Genomic DNA, 23,316 nt, shown 5'->3' with positions numbered 1-23,316 from the left:
TTCCCCGCTATTCACTTCCGTACCAGCAGCCAGCAGGGAGCCATGGGAAGCTGGTGGTCAAAAGAGAACTCCTCGCCTGGTAAGGACCTGAGGGTGTTTATCCAGAACTCCTTATGGCCCTTTGAAGACTGTTGGATACAGATCGAGCATGCCGTGAACACCATCTGTGACGTCCTGCAGAACCCCCAGGAGTTCCCTCTGGTGCAGGAGGTGGCCAAAGTGAGTCCAGGGCTTGGGTCAGGGTTTCGGGGAGTCAGGAGAGTCCACAGCCCCAGGATCACGTGCGAAGTACCTACTATGCTCCAGGTTCTGGGCTAGACATCATCTTGTCTTCCCTACACCCAGGTGAGATGGCGGAGTATGCTGTAGTGATTAGGAGCCAGCTCTGCCTCTTACGGGTGTGTGACCCTCGGCAGGTATCTCTTGTAGGGTTCACCTTCACCTCTCCGTGCCTCAATTTTGAAATCTGTAAAATGGGAAGAGGAATAATACCCACCTCAGAGTGTTGTGAAGCTTAGGAATATAAAGTTTTGGCACAGGGCCCAGCACATAGTTATCACTCAGTAAATAAGCTGAGATTACTCGCTGTTATTATTTCTATTTTCTATTATTATTTCTAGTGTTATTACAGAGGGGTGGACTGAGGCTAGAGGACCTCGGTAAAATCACCCAAGTTTGCTCTGTGGGTTTCACAACAGCAGGGCATCAGGGGAAGGGGGCTGTTCTCTTCAGCTGGAAACATTTGGTGCTGTGGGCACAAGTCCCAGGACTGGGGCTGAGTGTTCTGAGCCTGTGGGAGGCAGGGGCGCTGGGAAGGCACCAGGCCCCTGGGGCAGGAGGGGGACAGTGAGGGTCCCCTCCACCACCATTCTTTTTAGTCCTGGCCTCCCACCTCTCTGCTGTCACAGCACTTCTGGCTCCTGTCTTTCTTTTTGTTGTTGGTAGTTGCCATGGAGTTGGCTCTGCTCGCCACAGCCTTGTATATAATAGAGCAAAACATGACCCGGTCCTGCGCCATCTTTATGATCATTGGTATGTTTGAGTTCATTGTTTTGGCCGTTGTGTCGATCCGTCTTACTGAGGGTTTCCCTCATTTTTCCTTGGCCCTCTACTTTACCAAACATGATGCCCTTTTCTAGAGATTGGTCTTTCCTGGTGACATGTACAAAGTAAGTGAGCCAAAGTCTCGCCATCGTCACTCCTAAGGAACATTCTGGTTGTACTTTGTCTAAGACTGATCTGCTCATTCTTCTGGCAGTCCACGGTACATTCAATATTCTTCACCAACACCACAGTTCGAATGCATCGATTCTTCTCCAGTCTTCCTTTTTCACTATCCAACTTTTGCACGCATATGAGGCAATTGAAAAGACCATGGCTTGAGTCAGGTGCATCTTAGTGATCAAAGCAACATCTTGGCTTTTTAAAACTTTAAAGAGTTCTTTTGCAGCAGATTTGCCCAATGCATTATGTTGTTTGATTTTTTTGACTGCTGCACCCGTGGATGTTGATTGTTGATCCACCTTTACACACCCACTAAGCTCAACAGAAAAGAAACCTGGACACCTGGTGCCACCTGGTACCACCTGGCCCAGGTGAGGAAACAGAGACACAGAAAAGTTGAGTGAGTGTAGTTACTTAACAGCTGGGGTCAGAGCTGGGACTTAAATCCAGGTAATCTGCTTGGGAGCCTCCATGCTAAACCACTCTACTATCCTGCCTCTCGATATTAACATTTAAAAAAAAATTGAAGTAAAATATGCAAAAAGTGCACAGATCTAAGTGCATAGCTTAATGGGCTCTCACAAACAGCATACCTGTGTAACCCACACCCAGACTGAGAAACAAAATATTCCCAGCCACCCAGGAGCCTTCTGTACCCTTTAGCCAGGCTCTACCTCCACCCCAGGGTGCCACTCCTAGGACTTCTAACAAAATAGCCGAGTTTTGCCTATTTTTGAACTGGATATAAGTTCGTTTGTAGGGTGACCAACCGTCCTGGTTTGCCCAGTGCTAAAACTGTGTCATGGATTGAATAGTGTCCCCCCAAAATAGGCCATGATTCCCAATATTATGTGATTGTCCTCCGTGTTGTGATCTGATGTGATTGCCCTATGTGCTGTAAATCCTAATCTAGGCCGGTGGTTAATGAGGCAAGATTAAGTTATGGTAAAGAGGATTAGGGTGGGATGCAACATCCTTACTCAGATCACAGCTCTGAGCCGATGTAAGTGGAGTTTCCCTGGGGTGTGGCCTGCATTACCTTTTATCTCACAAGAGAGAGAAAGAGAGAGACTCGAGCAGAGAGATAGGAACCTCCTACCACCAAAAAAGGAGAGCTAGGAGCGGGGGCCCTTCACTGAGAAGCTCCTAGACCCAGGGAAAGATTAATGACAAGGACCTTCCCCCAGAGCCAACAGAGAGAAAAAGCCTTCCCCTAAAGCTGGTGCCCTGAATTCGGATTTCTAGCCTTCTAGACTGTGAGAGAATAAATCTCTGTTTGTTAAAGCCACCCACTTGTGGTATTTCTGTTATAGCAGCGCTAGATGACTAAGATAAACTGGGAACGTCCCGGGCAAACCAGGACCGGTTGGCCACCCTATATAAATGGGATCGGGCACTTGGTGTACGTTAGCAAGCCGTGTCTTTGACCCACCATACTTGTGAGGTTCATGCTGCTGTGTGCATTTGTTGCTTACCATTGTCAATGTTGTGTAGTATTCCATCCTGTGAATCTACCGCATTTGACCATTCTATTGCTAATGGCCATTGGAGTTGACCCCAGTTTTTGGCCGGTATGAAAAATGCTGCTATGAACAGCCTGACTCAGGCCTTTTGGTGAACAGGATGCCTGCTTCACAATTTTAAGACTATAGTGACTTTTTTGGCCTTTGCCCCAGTGTTGAGAAATACCACTGCCTGCTGTATGCCCAGTGGGTCCAGATCTTCACACCTGCTTCCCTGTTGCCGGCAGGGTGGCTCCTACGGCCGGGGTACCGTCCTCAGAGGCAAGTCCGATGGTACCCTCGTCGTCCTTCTCAGTGGCTTCAAACAATCTGGGGATGAGAAGATAAGCCAACGTGAAATAATCCTTGATAAAATCTGGAAGCGAGTAGAAGACTTGAAGCACTCAATGGCACTGGAATACAACTTGCAGACCCAGCGCTCCCAAGGCCGGCTCATACTCCAGCTGTCCACAAAGTGGCAAAGCATCATCTTTGAGGTGCTGCCTGCCTTCAACACCCTGGGTGAGTGTCTCTGGGTGTGTGTGCAGGGCGGGTCTGCAGGGGCATGTGAAGGGATCAAAGCCAAAGAATGGGGTACCAGAGAGCAACATGGACCCTCCAGGCTAGAAATGTGCTGTCTAGGCTAGCTAGCATCACTAATGTTTTCCAAAATGGTGGGCTATAGTCTAGGCCTCCTCTTTTCCCTGGAACTTTTCCCCTCATCTCCTAGTTGATTTTGGAGAAAATGTTCTAGACTTTATTGTCTAGAGCAGGGCTTCTCAAACTGTAATATGTGCACAAATCACCTGTGAACCTTGTTGAATGCAGATTCTGATTCAGGAGATCTGGGGCAAGACCCCAGGATTCTGCATTTCTAATCACTTCCGGGATGAATTATGATGTTGGTGGAGAATATTGACTATACCACGGACTGCCAGAAGAATGAACAACATCAAGGCAATGACCTTCCATGGGCAACTGTCTACCAGGGCTTGAGGGGTGCCTCAAACACAAGCCCTATCTCCCCAAGACCTGCCCACTTCCTGTGTCCCCTGTGTCAGCAAAAGTCCCCACAGTCCTGCCTGTCACCTAAACCCAGTTCACATCTCGGACTCCCCCCCACCCCTAAGTCTCGCCAGTTCTGCCTAACTAGCTCCTAAATCCACTGCTACTTCCCTAGTGAAGGCCACGATCAGGGCTGGCCTAGATATGACAACAGCCTTCTCACTGTTTCCCTGCCTTCTGTCTCACTCCCTACTGCAGCCAGGTGTCACCCTTTCTACATTAAACCCTCTACTGGCTTTTCATTGCACTTAGGATCAAGGGCAAATTCCTCAGCAGGACTGAATACTTTGATGATCTAGTGGTCCCTACTTACTTACCTCTTCAGCCCTACTACTCACCACCAACTCACTCTCTGCCCCAGCCATTCTGAACTTCATTAAGTGCCTCAAGCCCCCAGGCTCACTCAACTTCAGATTTGGTTCATGCTGTTCCTTTGTCAAGAACATTTTCCCCCGGCCCTTTATTTTTTGATAACTCATTATTTAAGTTCTCTGGATCCGTAAGTCTGGGTGAAATCCACCTCCCAGATGCTCCAAAGCAACTTGTGCTTTCTCTAGCATGGAATTTATCACTGATATTATAATGATTTGTTTGGTTTTCCCCTCTCCTAGACTATAAGCTCTATAAGAACAGGTACCATGGTGGTCTTGTTCTTTTCCCACCTCTGGTACAATGTTCATGCTCAATAATAGTCAATGGATGGATGGATGGATGGTGGATGGATGGGTGGATGGATGGATGGATGGGTGGATGGTTGGATGGATGGATGGGAGGTGGGTGGGTGGATGGCTGGCTGGATGGATGGACGGACGGAAGGATGGATGGATATTTGGATGGGTGTTTAGGTGGCTGATTGATTGGATGGATAAATGGATAAGACTCAGTATAGTCAGTATCATGTTTGGGTGAATGATCAGAATGAGGCTGCACTTTTCCTGTGTCTGGAGCTCAGCTAGCAAGAAGGGAAACCCATTGCTTAAACCCCAGAATATTGACATCTCCCTCACTGCATTTGTTTGTTTCCTGGTCCCACGCCAGTGGTTTTCAGACTTCAGTGCGTATCAGAATCGCCTAGGTAACTCAGTTTAAAAAAAAAAAAAATACAGAGGCCATGCTCTCTCCCAAATGTGTATCAGAATCTCCCACCCCCCACCCCACCCCATAGTAATCTGGAGCATACAGGCCCAGACTTATTGTCATGGGAGGATCCTGGGCATCTGTGTTCCAGAAGAGTACTGTGGGGGGTTCCGATATGCATCCGAGTTTGAGAACCACTGTCCAGCACCACCCCACCCCACAGGGTCCAGCCCTGAGAGAACTCAGCTGCCCCGTTGGCCTCCGTTCCTAGACCTCTAAGGCCCTGTCTTCCTTTTCCTGCTTCCTCCAAGTCACTGTACACTACCAAAAACCAAACCAAACCCACTGCTGTCGAGTCGATTCCTACTAATAGAGACCCTATAGGACAGAATAAAACTGCCCCGTAGGGTTTCTAAGGCTGTAAATCTTTCTCCCGCAGAGCAGCTGTTGAGTTTGAACAGCTTTTGGTTAGCAGCTGAGCTCTTTAACCACTGTGCCACCAAGGCTCTTCCCTGTATCCTAGACTGTCTGAAATAAAACATTCATTGGATGGATTCAATGAACCAAACCAAACCCACTGCCGTCGAGTCGATTCCGACTCATAGCGAATATATCACAGCATTAGTGGCACAGTGGTTAAGAGCTATGGTTGCTAACTGAAAGGTTGGCAGTTCGAATCCACCAGCCACTCCTTGGAAACTGTATGCGGCAGTTCTACTGTGTCCTATAGTGTCGCTATGAGTCAGAATCAACTCGACGGCAATGGGGTTTTTGGGTATGTGATATATAAATATTATTTACTTCCAGATAAAAAGCCAAATTGACGAGCATCATTTTTTAAAGAAAGCACCCTTTTGCTACTGAATATCCCCTTTTTCATTCATAATTGTGTTTCTGGTCCCTCTCTTGGTTCTGCTGGATAGTCTTAAGACCGATACCATACCGTTTTTATTACAGTCATTTTAGAATACATTTTATTATCAAGTAGGGCAAGCCACTCCTCACCATTATCCTTTATGTAAATATACATCTTCTAAGAGATTAAGCAATTGACCTGTGCTAGCAAAATACGACTGACCTTTTCTGTTGAGCAATCCTGCTCTCTCTAGATCATGTGATTACCAAAATGCCCGTGTTTCTCTTTCACATCAGGCTTTAGTACGAAGCCCAGCCCCCAGATCTATCGAGAACTCAAAAAATTCTCGCATTCAACAGCAGCCTACCCTGGTGAGTTCTTAGTCTGCTTCACGAAGCTCCAGCAGAAGTTTTTTAACAACTGTCCCAGAAATCTGAAGGATTTGATCCTCTTGGTAAAGTACTGGTATCAAAAGGTAATTTTCAAATGGTATCTATCATTATCATTCATTGAGATAATTTACAGTTAATAACATACAACAATCTTAAGTGTACAGCTCAATGCATTTTTTACATCCAGAAGGCTGCCTTGAGTCCAGTCAATGCTTCCCAAAAGTGACCCACTATTCTAACATCTGTCACCATAGATTAAACTTGTTTTTAAACCTGATATAAATGGAATTATACTGTATGTACTTTCTGTCAGTCTTCTGCTCAACATTACGCCTGAGAGATTCATCCATTTTGTTAGGCGTAGTAATAGTTTTTCATCGTTTTGTAGTATTCTGTTGTATTAATATGCTACACATTTATACATTCTACTATTGATGGACATTTGGGTTGTTTCCAAGTTAGGGCTGTTATGAATTAGGCTACTATATTCTCCTACATGTCTTTTGGTGAGTTTAAGCACTTATTTCTCTTGGGTAAATATGCAGATGTGGAATTGCTGGGTTATAAGATACATGTGTCTATGTGTATATATATGCATGAATATGTATTGTGTATATGTATATGGTGTATATATGTATGTATGTATAGGGAGTATGTATCTATTTTAGCTTTAGTAAATACTACCAGTTTTCCAAAATGTTGCACCAAATTACACTCCCATCAGCAATGGTGAGAGTTCCAGTTGCTCTATTTCCTTGTCAACACTTGATATTGTCAGTCCATTTAACTTTAGGCATTCTGGTAGGGCACAGTGGCTTCTTATAGACTTCGGCTTTCTTGACTTCAGACACTTGACATTGGAGTCCTGTTTCCCCAAATTAGCTGCTGCCTTCTTCTTGTCCCACAGTGCGTAAAAGAGATGGACAAGTCATCCCAGCTGCCCCAATATGCTCTGGAGCTGCTTACAGTTTATGCCTGGGAACAGGGGTGTGGACAAGACCAATTTGATATAGCTGAAGGCATCAGAACTGTTCTGGGGCTGATCAAGCAGTACGAGCATCTGTGTGTCTACTGGACAGTCTACTACAACTTTGAGGATGTGACTGTCAGGAAAATTCTGCATTCTCAGCTCTGGGCACAGAGGTACCAAGCTCCCCACAGCCCTCTCCCTCTACATGTTTATCTGTGGACAAGGCTGTACCCCTTTAGAATGAGGTCTCGGCCCTGTCCTGTCCAGCCAATGATATGTCAAATAATGTCAGCAGCACTGGGTGGGGAGGCAGAGAGGTCTGTCTGAAAGCAGAGATGCCCGACCAATGCTTTTCACAATTCCCAGTTGTGGTCACATTTTGTCTCAAAAGCAAACCCTAGGAGTCCCTGGGTGGCACAAACTGTTAAGCACTGGCCTACTAGCCTAGAGGTTGGTAATTTGAACTCACCCAGAGATGCCTCAGAAGAAAGGCCTGACAATCTGCTTCTGAAAGGTCACAGCCATGATAACCTTATGGAATGCAGTTCTACCCTGCAAAAAAAAAAAAAAAAAAGCCTGGAGAGAAAGGGATAAGAGAGAGAGAAGAGTTGGCAGGAAGAGGAGACCATTTTACTACTTTAGTAATGGAACATCTCTGTAAAGCAGAGACCCCAGAGCCAGAGAGGCTGAATGTCTTAGCCAAAGCCCCTCACCAATTGAGAGGAACCTCAGGAGTTAAAATCCAGGTTACCAGATTCCTAACTAGGGCTGTTTCCCCAAAATGGATTTCTTCTCCTGCAGCAACTCAACTAATTATTTTTTTTAATCTAATGGAATTCATAGGCCAGTAATCTTGGATCCAACTAACCCAAAGAATAATGTAAGCCAAGATAAAAATGAATGCTGGGCACAGCTAAACCTAAAAGCTCACGAATGGTTATCTTCTCTCTGCCTGGATGATAAGTCACCTGGACCATCCTGGAATATTCTGGTGAGAGGGCTTGTGTCGTGCTACAGGGAGGGCCCTTCTGACATCCAGACTCCGGTCTTATCCAAGAGCCTCCCCCACTTCCACTGAAGTGATGAGTGGAGTGCAAAAGGGAACACGAGAAAGTGGGGCACCCACAGAGGGGAGACTTAAATTAATTTCTCCAAGAGAAAAAGCACGAGAGAAGGTGGTGATAGATGAAACGGAGCAGAGCCCAAGGACGCCTGGACAGGCTCTCGGTGCCCTTCAAGCAGGTGTGAAGGGCGTGAGGAATGGGGCTGGAACAGGACTAATGAAAGGGGCTTGCGATAGACACACTGGTTTTCCCTCTCCCATCCCCACTCATCCCCTAATGGAGCCCTGGTGGCGCAGTGGTTCAGAGCTCGGCTGCTAACCAAAAGGTCAGCAGTTCAAATCCACCAGCCAGTCCTTGGAAACCCTATGGGGCAGCTCTACTCTGTTCTATAGGGTCACTATGAGTCAGAATCGATTCGCCAGCAACGAGTTTGGTTTGTTTGGTTTTCTTCATCCCCCAATGGAGAAAGAAGCAAATCTATCACACAGAATTCTCCTGTACCCTCTGAGCCTATTGTTGTCGTTAGGGGCCATAGAGTCAATTCTGACTCACAGCGACCCCATTTGACAGAGTAGAACTGCCCAATAGGGTTTTCCAGGCAGTAATCTTTATAAAAGCAGATCACCAGGTCTTTCTCCTACGGAATTGCTGGTGGGTTCAAACCACCAACTTTTCAATTCACAGCCGAGTGCTTTACCATTGTGCCACCAGGGCTCCTCAGAACAATCCAATGAGTACTTTGTCAGGTTAGACCACTCAGTCCATTCCTTGTTCCTGAGGATCACCAGAACCAACCAATTGCCATAGAGTGGACTCCAACTCACGGCAACCCCATGTGTGTCTGTCTGAGTAGAACTGTGCTCCATAGGGTTTTCAATGGCTGATTTTTCGGAAGCAGATCACCAGGCCTTTCTTCCAAGGCCCCTCTGGGTGGGCTCAAACCTCCAACCTTTTGGTTGGCAGTGGAGTGCTTAACCATTTGTGCCACCCGGGGACACCTAGTGGGGACCACAGGGAGTCAGTCAGATGTATCATTTGAGGCCAGATGGGTATATCAAATTCCACATTTCACAGACACTGCACGAATTTGTTTCCAAATAATGGGAGGTGGGGATCTACATTCCATTTGCACAGAAATTTGGGGGCCAACTGAGCAAAAATCTGGGTTGTAATGAAGATGTAAATGAGCTTACCAAATTCATGGGTCCCTGGAGGCGAAGGAGGCTGAGAACGGAGCAAATTCCCTCATTGCATCAAGAAGGAGCCTGATGCTCTGTAGTATCCCCTAGCCTGCACTGGACTCCTGGTCTTCGCTCCAATTTTCCCGGCTTCCTAAGACAGCTTTTCAAAAAACTGTTTCTCCCCTCACCCCAACATTCTTACATTTAACTTTGAAAAGTATAGAAAAGTTGCAAAAATAGTTCAGTGAACTCCTCTGTTCCCTTCACCAAGATGCACAAATGCTTAACATTTTGCCATGTTTGCTATGTCATGTCCCCTCAGTCTGTGTGTGTGCTGTGTATAAGTGTGCAACGTACATATACGTGCTTGCTTATATACACACACAGATTGTTGTTGTTGTCGTTATATTATTTGCACTGAATCATTTGAAAGCAGGCTGCTAGGCATCACTTCTCTTTATCCCTAAGTGCTTTCCTAGATATTTCCTAAGAACAAGGATATTCTCTTACATAACTACTATGCAATAATCCAATTCAGTCGATTCAGATTAATACAATACTATTGTCGAAATGCAGCTCTGGTGGTGTAGTTGTTAAGAGCTCGGCTGCTAACCAAAAGATTGGCAGTTCGAATCCACCAGGTGCTCCTTGGAAACCCTACGAGGCAGTTCTACTCTGTCCTCTAGAGTCACTATGAGTTGGAACCAACTCAATGGCACCTAACAACAACAACAACATTGTCTAAATACAGTCCATTTTCAGATTTTGGCAATTATCACAAGAATGCCCTTGATAGCACTTTTTTCCAACCTAAGACCACACATTGCATTTAGCTCTCATGCCACTTCTAAACCATTTTTTGATACCTGCTTTTGGCTTTTTTTTTTTTTTTTTTTTTGGTTTGCTACCCATCAACCTCTATTTCTGGAACTATGAGACCATCCTTCTCAGCTACAGCTGTTAGAGACCAGCCTGGTCAGGACCCACTGCATAAGGAGGTCCAAGCACTGGAGGGTGCATAGGTGCACACCCACTCACACACATGCCCACACACATACAATACACGTGCACACGTACATGCACACACATAGACATTCATGCACAAGTGTGTGCACACATACATACACGCACACATGCCTTCACCCATGAATATACATACATACACAATACACATATCCACATACGTACATGCACACGTGTGCACACGCACACACACACACACACAACACCACAATATTATGCCCTGTGGGAGGGGAAGTACTGGCAGTGAATTTGCCTTACAGCAGGAGGTCTTCAAGAGGCCAGCAGCACAGGGAGTCACCACCAGAAGGGGAAGAGGGCATGAAAACCCGAGGAAAGAGGAAAAGTGAGGGGGTTCTTACATGCCGCCAGATGGTGTCCTCCTGCAGCAAGGTGGGGAGTCTCTGAATCAGACAGCTCTGAAGGATAGCAGCATTCTAGGGTCTTTACAACTCTAGACCCTTTACAAATATGTCTTATCTAGAGCTAGCAGACGTTGGGCACAGCTTTGCCAGGTGTGTCAAGCAGGCAGGTTCAAAGTACAAATATCTATGTGTAGAAATTTGAGTCTGGCACCAGCAGGTGTTCTGGAGGCTCTTGCGCCTCAGCTTGCTATGAAAGAGTAAACAAGCCAAGGTCTATACACAGAGACTACCTTTGACTCATTTAGGTAACAGCATTGCTAAGTTGTTGGGAGAAGGGTCCAGATCTCTTCTAGGGGTTAAGGAGGGGCAATTAGGGGAATTTTTGTTTCTGAGGGCTCTTGGGTACCACCACAAACTCTCAGATACATTCTTGGGATATGTCCAGCAAGAGGGTTGGGTAGCAGGAGTGGGAGACCCTGCTAGCCATGAACAGAGCAGGTAGGAAACCTTGGGGTCAGCTTGAAGGAAGATGTTCACAGCCCAGTTCTTGTGTTTTCCTCCAGCCAACAACACTCTATGCGACTCCAGGCCATCGTCTAGATAAGTTCATCCATAAGTTTCTCCAGCCCAGCCAAAATTTCCTTGATCAGACCAGCAAAGCTATTGACATCATCTGTAAATTCCTTAGAGAAAAGTGCTTTCAACGGTCCGAAGACCAGAAGATCAAGATTCAGGATATCATCAGGGTGAGCACTGACCTTTCTCTTAAGGGCTATCACTAGAAGGGAGCGAAGCAGTTACTGTATCTCTACAATGCTGTCTACCATCAGAAACTTGAGGGCAAAGGGATAAGGAAGGGAAGTTGAGGAGTTCAGGCAACTAGGACACTAATCCTCAGTGAAGGTGTTGATAGACCGTCTATGTCACCAACAACATACTTTGGATCCTGGTAATCCTTGGTCCTCCTTGGCTTGTAGACACGTGCCTGTCATCTCTGCCTCTGTCTTCACATGGCCTTCTCTTCCACTTGCCCTCCCCACCACGTGCCTTCTCCGCGTGCCTTCTTCTCCTCTTTTCTCCTGTAAGGACACTCGTCGTTGGATTTAAGGCCCACCCTAATCCAGGATGATCTCATCTTGAGATCCTTAATTTAATGTTGTCTACAAAGACCCTTTTTCCATATAAGATCACACTCACAGATTCGCAGTAGACATATCTTTTGGGAGGTGTTATGGATTGAATTGTGTCCCTCAAAAATATGTGTTGTAAATCCTAATCCCTATTCTAACCCTTGGTTATAATCCCATTTGGGAATGGGTTTTCCTTGTTATGTTAATGAGGCACTATTAGCGTAGGGTGTGTCTGAAGTCGATCTTTTTCGAGATATGAAAGACTAGTTCAAGCGAGTAGTAAGCAAGCAGAGATGGGGGAAGACAGATGCCACGCCACAGGAGAGCTCCAAAAAACCAAGAAAAGAGACAAGGACCTTCCCCCAGAGTGGACAGAGAGAAAGCCTTCCCCTAGAGCTAGTGCCCTGAATTCGGACTTCTAGCCTCCTAAACTGTGAGAAAATAAATTTCTGTTTGTTAAATCCATCCACCTGTGGTATTTCCTTTACGGCAGCGCTAGATAACTAAGACAGGAGGCCACCATTCAAACCACTATAGATTTCAAGCTCAGTGGGTATTAAACCAGAAAGTGACCTCTTCTTGTTTTAATGGCTGGAGCCCAATTCACACTATCTACTGAACTAAAGATTCAGAGCTTTGGGCCACCCTTGTCTGTTGCTCAAGGCCACTGGCCAGCACGGTCTGTCTGCTCGTCACAGACCTGACAAACCTGTGCCCATGGTCACAAGAAGGGAGGGGGAAATACCGATACCTGTGGAAAAACATCCTCAGGGACGCTAAAACAAGCTGGGAGCGTGCTGCACTGAAAGGGATCTGGAAACTCCAGCAATACCCAACCGGAGATGAGTGAACACCCCCCGAGGGTCACTGGGGTGAAAGCGAGGCTGAGCTAGTGACTAATGTTAGAATTGTGGTGCAGATGTTCTCGTCTCCTTCCTGAGGCCCCATTAAACGTGATAGTAAATAAGTCAAGAAAGGTATAATGGCACATCAAAAAAGAGAACAGGAAGAGGGCCATCGGCAGATGCTATCTTCTGAAGTGGCTTGCAAGCTGGAAAGGGTGTCTTCTGAGGTGAAGAGGAAGGTATCACTGGAGAAAGTGAGGATAAGAAGTGGGGAGGAAGAGGTGAAGGGGGAGGAGGAGGAGAAGGGGAGGAGGTGAGGAAGAAAAGGCTGCAACAAAGATATACATGGCCTGCAAAGTCTAGCATATTTACCATCTACCCTTTACAGAGAAAATTTGCTGACTCCCAGACTTTAGAAGGAAAACTGATCAATCAGGGGACAGATAAAACTTTCAGTGTCATGATTACATTCAGTTTAATTTCTTTTAGGTCACAGTAACTCAAACAAGGCTAAATGTTCCTTAACCAGCCAAGCCAAACCCAATGCCGTCGAGTCGATTCTGATTCATAGCGACTCTATAGGACGGAGTACAGCTGCCCCATAGGGTTTCCAAGGTTGTGGTCTTTACAGAAGCAGACTGCCACATCTTTCTCCCATGGAGCAGCTGGTGGGTTGGAACCGACAACCTTTCGGTTAGCAGCCGAGCACTTTAACCACTGTCCTACCAGGTCTCTTTAAGCATTCCTTAGAAGAAAAAAATTTAAACAAAACCCAAACCTATTGCCATCAAGTATATTCTGGCTCATGGCGGCCCTACATGTGTCAGAGTAGCTCTGTGCGCCATAGGGTTTACAATGGCTAATTTTTTGGAAGTAGATGGCCAGGGCTTTCTTCCAAGGTGTCTCTGGATGGTCTCGAACCTCCAACCTTTCAGTTAGCAGACAAGTACGTAACTGTTTGTGCTACCCATGAAAGTAAGAAGTTTATAATGAGCCTACCAGTTGTTTGTGTGTAAATAAGTACATCAAGGGGCATGAGAATAACTACTTTGTGTAACTATATTATTCTGTTAGTTTGGAACATGAAATACTCTGCTTCAGACTTGGTCCTAAAGTGAAACCTGCCCTCAGCAGCCTCATTGGTCACCCCAACTAGTCCCAGCCCATGGAGGTGAGGGGCTCACAGTTTAAGAGCTGCTCAGCTTTCCTTTCTTTCTTAGGGGGGGTCAACCGCCAAAGGCACAGCTCTGAAGAGTGGCTCTGATGCCGACCTCATCGTGTTACCTGAATCGCTTAAAAGCTTTCCCTCCCAAAAACACAACCGATTCAGAATTATCAAGGAAATCCATAAGGAGCTGGAAGCCTGTCAGCAGGAGAAGAAATTTAAAGTGAAGTTTGAGATTTCCAAACAGAAGGCTCCCGGGGTGCTCAGCTTCTCTCTGAAATCCATAGAGTTCGACGCAGAGCTGGAGGAAAGGGTCAAGTTTGATGTGCTGTTCGCCTTCAATGTACTAGGTAAGACCCCGCCAGACCTTAGCTTCTCGAGCAGGGAGACAGACTCTGGACAAGCCAGTAGAAAGGGGTGGAGAGAAAGCCACTTAGTAATGGGCTGCAAAGACATACGCTAGAAGACGAGAAGAACTAGATGGTGCCTGGCTACCACTACTGAATGTTCCCATCAGCAACATAATAGAGAAATCCTGATAAACAGGGAGAAAAATGTGGAACAGAACTACAAATTTCTTAAAGAACCCGGACTTGCTGGCCCTACTGAGGTTGGAGGAGTCCCTGAAACTATGATCTTGAGTTGCTCTTCAAACCTTGAATGGAAACTATCCCTGAAGTCAGCTTTAAGCTAAGTAACAGTTTAGCTCAAAGAGTAAAGATTGTCAGTCTTGAGTATTGTGCTGCTTAAAAAAAAAGTTATCTATGTAAGACCAAAGGGTCAACAGCTATTTTAAAGCTTAGATGAGAAGGTTGGGGGTGGGGGAGGGGCAGGGAGATTAAGTAAATGGAAGTGAAACAACTAGAACAGAAATAATGAGAATGTTGACAGAATGTAAAGAATTTAACCAATGTCACTGATCATTATGTCTAGAAACGGTGGAATGGGAGTGGGTTTTGCTGTATATATTTTCACCAAAAAAAAACACTAGTTGTAGGTCCAGGACCCTCAGCAGGTAGCATGAATAATGACAGCAATAATTTAAATCTGTTGAAGATTTTATACCCATTTCTCATTTAGGTAGCCCAAGAACCATGAAGGCCCACATCTTGTGCTCTCATACCATCTACAATATCTATCAGAGAATGGGGTACACTGGAGTTCCACACATGTTTGTTGCTAAAATGCCTCAAGTATTAGAGAGGTAATTAAAGAATAGACTGTGGAGGAATTCCTTTTTTTTCTTCTTTTTTTCAGGTAAACCATTTTTACTACATAAGCTAATGTATTGTTTGGTTTAAAGAAGACTTCAGGAAATATTTTTGGTTTACCATTTAAAGATTATCTCAGAGCAACAGTTTCAGAGGGCTTATCCAGCCTCAATGGCTCCAGAAAGTCTGGATGCCATGAGTGTTTGGAATTCTGTTCCATATCCCCTCCACTTTTTATCAGGATTCCTCTATAGAATCTTTGATCAAAATGTTGAGTAATGGTAGCTGGGTACCATCCAGTTCGTCTGTTCTCATGGCAAAGGAGGCGGTTGTTCATGGAGACAATAAGGCACGCATTCCATTTCCTCCTATTCCTGACTCTCCTTCTACTTCTGTTGCTCCAGGCAAATAGAGATCAGTTGTTTTACCTGGGATGGCTGCTTGCAAGCTTTTAGGACCCAGCCATTAGACAATGAACTAGGAGGTAGAACCACAAACCAAACCAATTGCCACTGAGTCAATTCTGACCCTTAGAGACCCTTTAGGACACAGTAGAACTGCCCCTTAGGGTTTCCAAGAAGCACCTGGTGCATTCGAACCGCCAACCTTTTGGTTAGCAGCCGTAGCACTTAATCACTACGCCACCAGGATTTCCAGGGGTAGAACAGAGGCACTAAAAATAATATTAGGCTAATTACCTGGGATGTCCCATGAAACCACGACCCTCAACCTTGTGGAGGATTTCTGATACAAAGACACAGGAAATCTAGGCATTTTCCTTCACTCTTAGGCAAAATCCCCTTTAGAAATTCAATGCAGGGGTGACGGATACATAATGATATATTAAAAATGGTGTATTAGGTGCTATTTCAGGCATTTTCCAAATTGTATAAAATTCAAAATCATGAAGACCCTGGTACCTTCCCTCTGAATGGTTCTTAGCGTCTCTCAGTAACAACAGTATAAATCAGGGGTCTGCAAACTTCTTCTCTAAATGGTCAGACAGCAACAATTTTTGGCTGTGAGGGTCATACCAGCCTCTGTTACAACTACTGGACTTTGCTGTAGCATGAAAGCAGCTGTAGACAATAGGTAAACAAATGGGTACGACTATGTTCCAATAAAACTTTATTTACAAAAACAAGCAGTGGGCCAGATTTGACCAGGAGGCCAGAGTTTGTGAACCCCACCTCAGCACTATCCAAGAGGCCTTTCTCCGATGATGGAAATGTCCTATGTGCTTGTTTGTTTGAATATCTCATTATTCTAGAGATGCTCCCTGTATCTTTTTTAAAAATATAATTTACTTTTTTTTTGTTATCGTTGTTGAGAATATACATAGCAGAAGACAGATGCTCCCTAATCTTAAAAATCGGTTGCCATCAAGTCAGTTCTGACTCATGGAGACCCCATGTGTGTCACAGTAGAATTGTGTGTTGCATAGGGTTTTTGATGACTGATTGCCAGGCCTTTCTTCTGAGGTACCTCTGAGTGGACTTGAACCACCAACCTTTCGGTTAGCAGCAAGCGCATTAATCATTTGCACCACCCAGTAATTCAAACAGGCTAATACAGTTCAAAATCATGCCCTAGAATTAAATTTGTCAAGAACGTTTTCAAATCTGCTCATTACTATGCATGTGAAGGCATCATGTAAATATCTCCTCCACACTAGGTCAATGGGACTCTGTCTCCCCGCCTAGCCCCAGCGTCTATGCTGAGCTCATCCAACTGTATGAATCCTCAGACTACGTGGAGGGAGAATTTTCATCCTGTTTCACAGGGCTGCAGCGGGATTTCATTATCTCCCGTCCCACCAAGCTGAAGAGCTTAATTTGCCTGGTGAAGCACTGGTACAAACAGGTACGACAGTCCTTGTTCTAGATGCCAGTTATTATATACATTTACCCGTGTGCTGTAACCACTGAACCAACTCTCACCCAGTGCTCTGTGAGCCCACACTCTCCCATGCTGGGGGATCAGTTGCTTTAGGGAATCTGCCCACTCCTTAAACATGGTGACCTTTATGGCATGCCCATCACTAACCCTGTTCAGCTGAGCCAGGCATAGAGCACCTTCTCCTATCAGGGCGGCTGCTGCTGCTGCTGCTGTGGTTAGCTGCATCAAGTTGGCCCCAACTCATGGCAGCTCCACTCCATACACAACAGAGCAAAACGCTGCCTGGGGCTGTGCCATCCCCGAGATTAATTGCAGATCGGACAGTGTACTATTGTGATCCATAGGGTTCTCATTGGCTGATTTTTGGAAGTAGATTGCCAGGCCTTTCTTCCTAGTCCATCTTAGTCTGGAAGCTCTGCTGAAACCTGTTCAGCATCACAGCAACTCACAAGCCTCCAATGACAGATGGGTGATGGCTGTGCATGAGGTACACTGGCCAGGAATCAAACTCAGGGTCTCCCACGTGGAAGGTGAGAATTCTACCCCTGACCCACCACTGCCTCATATAAAGACTGCAACAGTGGTTTCTTTTGCCCTTGCATGTACCAAACAATTCTGCAGGAATCCAAGTGTCCAGCCTGCATGTATCGAAGGGTGGCTGGCAGCTGGGATTCGCAAGCCTGCAGGTCACTGGTGTGGTTTACCTGCGCCTCAGTGCCTGTAGGTAGTAGACATGGATGCTATCTATGGGAAGGCAGGTGGAGCTACAGGCTGGGACCAGGGCTGCTGTTTCCAATGCTGGTTAATGTCCTTCCACCTGCACCAACTGGCCTGCACACAGAGGGGTTCCGAGTATTTTCACGAGAGAGGACATCAAGCACAGTATCAGCTCATTCCTGAGCTCTCTCCTCTCTGCCTCCAGCTCCAGGAGGCCTGAGATGGACCCTGAGCTCTGTGGTTTCTGTCCCCAAAAAGCATGGAAGTGGCAGGGTGTGACTGCTCAGAGGGCTCAGCGCCACCGCGTGCTCTTGTGCCATTCATGTTACTTCCCCAAGCCTTTATCTTCAGCTGGAATGGAGATCCCAATGTCCGCTCTGCAAGGTTGCATTAGGAATCGTGGCAGTTAAATGCCTGGCACCGTAAGTCGCACACGGTGGGCTGTTCTTTAAATATAATTTATTTTTCTTTTGTTGTTGTTGTTGAGAATATACACAGCAGAACATACACAAATTCAGCACTTTCTGCACACACAATTCAGTGACACTGATTACATTCTTTGAGTTGTGCAACCATTCTCACCCTCTTTTTCCAAGCTGTTCCTCCCCCATTAACATAAACACACTGCCCCCTAAGGTTCTTATCTAATCTTTGGAGTTGCTGTTGTCAATTTGATCCCATATAGATAGATCTTAAAAGAGCACAATGCTCAAGACAGAATTTCTTTACTAGTTAAGCTGAACTATTGTTTGGTTTTAAGAAGACTTCAGAGGATAGTTTTGGTTTAAGGTTTAAAGATTATCTCAGGGCAATAGTTTCTTGGCGGTTTATCCAGCCTCCATGGGTACAGAAACTTGGATTCCATGAGAATTTGAAATTCTGTTCTGCATTTCGCCCCTTACATAGTGGGTTTTTAGTAAACTGGTGCCATATTATTCCCTAGGAAGACATCTATGGCCAAGAGCACAACAAAGAAACCTGCGTGTGCGGCCTTTCTTCTTTTTTACAGTTGCTGTAAAGTTGATTATGATTCATGGTGACCCCATGTGTGTCAGAGTAGGACTGTCTTCCACAAGGTTTTCAATGGCTGATTTTCATAAGCGGATCACCAGGCCTTTCTTCCAAAGTGTCTCTGGGTGGACTTGAACCACCAACCTTTGGATTAGCAGCCCAGCACATTAACCATTTGTACCACCCAGGGACTCCTTTCGCTGCCTGTTGTTGTGTGCTTTCGATTCGATTCTGACTCCTAATGACCCCATAGGACAGAGCAGAACTCCCCCGTATAGTTTCCTAGGCTGTAATCTTTATGGGAGTAGATTGCCAGGTCTTTTCTCCTGTGGAGCCGCTGAAGGGTTCAAACCACAAACCTTTTGGTTAGCGGCCAAGCACTTAACCATTGCGCCACCAGAGACTCTAAGTACTGCCTACCAGCTGCTAAACGAACACCTGCACATCTACACTGCATCTTGGAGTACCAGCTCTCCATCCTGTGACTCAGTTTCCCTGCTGTGTCCCCTACTATCTTAACATGCAGTCTGTGTGGCTCCTACTGAGCTCATTGTGTTGTCTGATGTCCCCCACTCTTCCCACAGTGTGAAAGAAAACTGAAGGGAAAAGGATCTCTGCCCCCAAAGTATGCCTTGGAGCTGCTGACCGTTTACGCCTGGGAGAAAGGGAGTGAGGCCCCGGATTTTCACACCGCTGAGGGGTTCCAGGCAGTCCTGGAGCTGGTCACAAAATATCGGCAGCTCTGTGTCTTCTGGCTGGTCAACTACAACTTTGAAGATGTGACTGTGGGGAAGTTCCTACTGGCCCAGATCCAGAAAACCAGGTGCCCTAAGCCCCAACCCCCTTCTTTTCTTAACTTGACTCCCTTCAACTTGATTTCAGTGACTTGGGCCCTCCTCTACTGGGTCATGATTCCTCATGTGAGAGCAAGGCAGGGGGGGATGCTAACCAACAGAACCTCCCAAAGTCTCCAGGGAGAAAATCCTGGGGGAGGCAGGAGAAAATGTTTTCCAGAGAAGGATGGAAGAAGGCTCAAGATCCCTGCATTGTTTTCATGTTTCTAGGTTGGAAGGAAAAGTGTAGATTTGTTAAAAGACCTAAGAGATGTGGAAATTGGTAACGTGCCTCAGAGAAACCAAATTATCATCTGTGGGCCGATTTGTCCTGCAAAATTTGTATTAGATCAGGTTTTACCTACCCTTTCAGATCTTAGAACCACAAAACCTTTACCTTCAAGAATAGTAAGCCATCTCAGCGTGTCTGCTCAGTGCCACCAAAAACAGACAAACAAACTGGTTGCCATAGGGTGGATTCCAACTCATGGCGACTCCAAGTGTGTCAGAATAGAACTTCCTCATTGAGTTTTCATGGCTGTGACCTTTCAGAAGCAGATCGCCAGGCTTTTCTTCCAAGGCACCTCTGGGTGGGTTCAAAGCACTAACCTTTTGGTTGCTGGCCCAGCACTTAATGGTTTGTGCCACCCAGGGACCTTCGGCTCCACCAGCAGGAGACAAAAGCATGGAAGCAAAAGGAAAGGGAGCAAAGGAAGGAACACAGGGAAAGCAAGAGGAGGAAGATGAGTGAGAGCAAGATTCCATAGGTTGTCTACTGCAGGTTGTGACCTACTTGGCTATATTATATTTGATTACATTATACATCATCTTAGTTTAGAAGGCATATGGGCCTCAAATTCGAAAGCTACCGGGTGTCTACAGCATTCCTCTGATGCCTTCTTCTCACCTCACATTTAGGCCTGTAATCTTGGACCCAGCTGAACCTACTGGTGACGTGGGTGGAGGAGATCGCTGGTGTTGGCATCTTCTAGCCCAAGAAGCTAAAGCATGGTTGTTGTCATCTCTTTGCTTCAAAGATGGACGTAGATGTCCGGTAAACTCGTGGGATGTTCCGGTAAGAATCAAGCAAGTGTAATCTGGAGACAGCCCTGTGACAGGCTTCCCTTCTCCTACTATATCAAACCAAACCAAACCCACTGCCATCGAGTCGATTCTGCCTCATAGCAACCCAATAGGATAGAGTAGAACTGCCCCGTAGGGTTTCCAAGGAGCGGCTGGTGGAGTCAAACTGCCAACCTTTTGATAGCAGCTGTAGCTCCTAACCACTGCACCACCAGGGCTCCAAGTATAGCAACTTGGAATTATTTCTGCTGCAATTAACAGAAAACCCGACCCACAGGAGCTTAAGTGGTTGTTGTTGTTTTTTCTCACATTACAAGAAATGCTGAGACAGGCAGTCCAGGATTCACCCAACAGCTCCACGTTGCTTTCTCTACGAGCAGAGTTTCTCCACCGTAGCGCTATTAACATTTGGGACTGGATCGTTCTTTATCGTGGGGGACTGCCCTCTGCATTGTAGGATGTTGAGCAGCATCCCTGGTCTCCACTCACGAGATGCCAGTAGCATTCTCCCCAGCTGTGACAACCAAAAATATGCTTCCAGACATTGACAAATGTCCCTGGGGGGTGCAATGGTGCCAGCTCTTTCTGGCTGTTGGCCCCACCCTTTTTAGTCGTTCACTTTGTCTCATGGGATCACCAATGGGCTGTGGGACCTGCCAACCATAGGTTCATAGGCCAGGCAACAAGAACGAAAAGGGGGAAGATGCCCAAGGATTTTATGAAAAGCCTTATGCAGCAAATGCCCTTGCATTTCGTTGCCCCAAACTGTCAGGGGCTAGCCCTAACTTAAAGGTAGCTACAAAGAAGAGGAGGGTGGAGACAATGGTGGATGTGAGTCGGTTCAACCAACCAACAGTGCCTGTCACACCTGGCCGGAGCTCCCCCCTCCTACCTAGAGACCTGACATCCAGGTATATTTGGTTCTCCCCACCAGGCTCCTTTGTTTAAAGCAGGGTCTCTCTGCTTCAGTCTTCTTGACATTTTGGGCCCCATAACTCTTTGCTGTGGGGTGGGGGGGCTGTTTTGCACATTATAGAATCTTTAGCAGCATGCCTGGTCTCTACCCATAGATGCTACCCAGTTGTGACAATTAAAAATGTCTTCAGACATTGCTATACGTCACCTGGGGTGCAAAATCATCCCCTCATTGAGAATCACTGCTTCGAAGGAATCGCCAGCCCTCTCTAGAGTTACGGCTGCTTGTTGAGATCTATATTATCTATAAACTATTGAGTCAATTCCGACTCATAGAGACCCTACAGGACAGAGTAGAACTGCCCCATAGGGTTTCCAAGGCTGTAGTCCTTATGGAAGCAGATTGCCAGCTCTTTCTCCTGTGTAGTGAGTGGTAAGTTCGAGCCACTGACCTGTCGGTTAGCAGCCGAGCCTTTAACCACTGCTCCACCAGGGCTCCTTGCAATATGTATAAGTACCAAAAAATTGTCTTTGGCAATAGTTACCCTCCCAGACACAGTTCCCTTTTTCCTTTCTCATTCTTTTAACCAATTGTTGTAACTGCTTAGAAAATATTATTCTCTCACAAGTATTTCTTCTCAGACATCGCAGACGTTGGAAAGTTATGGAGCCAAGCTACATCATGATCTCGCTGAGATGCTCTCATCTGGTAGTTAGAGAATCCTGGAATAACAATGCTAGAAGGAACTTCTAGAAGCCATCTGGCAATTGCTTGTAAAGAATCTGTTCGCCGTGCAAAAGTGTAACCCTGATCCATTACCCCTTTCCAGTCCATATTACTCCTCCATCGCTTCTTTGACTCCTCTTGAAATCAAAACTTTAATGCCCTTCATTAAGTCTTACCCTTGCTGCACCCTCACTCTGCTATTGATCTACTTCATTCAAAACACCTGCTCTTATCCAGCTTTATGGGCTCTGTATTTCTGTCAACCTTTCAGCGTTTTTCTGATAAGTTTCTCCCTTTTCCTTCAACTCTTAGAAGAGGAATCTCTCCGTATCTCCAAAGTGAAGTCCTTTGCTTGCACCTTCAGTCCTATAACTCCATGGTCTTGCTCTCAGAATCCCCTGCCTTGTCCAGCTCAGTCTCTTTCCCTCCAAACACACAATCCTTGGCAATGTGTAGGTCTCCTTCTAAGTAACTAGCCAGCCAACCCCTTCCTTAGATTAGACCCTCGAACTCTCCAAAGGCCTGAATTATAATGGTTGCCTTATTGCCTGTTCATCCTTTTCCTTCTGAGCCTCGCTTTGTCCCAAATAAAGTATCTTCTTGCCAAATCTAAAGGCTTTTTCTTCTGATTTTAGCTTCGAAGATACTCACAGGTCTAAAAGTTTAACGTCATGTAAATAACCAGTTACCACTGAGTCAACTCCGACTTATGGCGACGCCATGTGTGTCAGAGTAGAACTGTGCTCCCTACAGTTTTTGAGGACTGATTTTTCAGAAGTAGGTCACCAGGCCTTTCTTTTGCGGCACCTCTGGCTGGACTCGACCTTCCAACCTTTTGGTTAGCAGCCCAGCGCGTTCACCGTTTGAACCACCCAGGGACTCAAAATCTCATATGATCCCACTTAACGTTTTATTATTGCCAAATTGCAAATACCAATACTCTTGATAACCAGGACGAGGGCCAAAGACATATGTCTCGAGGTTGAAGCATGAAAGAATGACCATCCTAGGTACACATCTACTCAGTGTACAGTTAGCTACAAACGCCTCTCACCTGCTGCTTC

The 23,316-nt window shown here is 45.9% G+C and overlaps 1 protein-coding gene across 2 annotated transcripts; it reads left to right on the top strand.

Annotated features, from left to right (window-relative positions):
- Nucleotides 1-22,833, top strand: OAS2 (2'-5'-oligoadenylate synthetase 2). Of its 2 annotated transcripts, none has more exons than XM_004379060.3 (11): nucleotides 1-219; nucleotides 2,975-3,248; nucleotides 6,021-6,199; nucleotides 7,024-7,259; nucleotides 7,930-8,077; nucleotides 11,280-11,462; nucleotides 13,912-14,206; nucleotides 16,743-16,930; nucleotides 19,279-19,517; nucleotides 20,446-20,602; nucleotides 22,168-22,833. In XM_004379060.3, the coding sequence occupies exons 1-11, from the start codon at nucleotides 43-45 to the stop codon at nucleotides 22,240-22,242; spliced, it is 2,151 nt and encodes a 716-aa protein (XP_004379117.2). In that variant the 5' UTR covers nucleotides 1-42; the 3' UTR covers nucleotides 22,243-22,833. The 2 variants fall into 2 exon arrangements, with proteins under 2 accessions (XP_004379117.2, XP_023589551.1); XM_023733783.1 differs by lacking the exon at nucleotides 22,168-22,833 and adding an exon at nucleotides 21,383-21,439.
- Nucleotides 22,834-23,316: the final 483 nt, after the last annotated feature.

Source organism: Trichechus manatus, unplaced genomic scaffold, assembly GCF_000243295.1.
Source record: "Trichechus manatus latirostris isolate Lorelei unplaced genomic scaffold, TriManLat1.0 scaffold00061, whole genome shotgun sequence".
Lineage (NCBI taxonomy): Eukaryota > Metazoa > Chordata > Mammalia > Sirenia > Trichechidae > Trichechus > Trichechus manatus.
The sequence above is the reverse complement of the archived record's forward strand: the minus strand, read 5'-3'. Positions and strand labels throughout refer to the sequence as shown.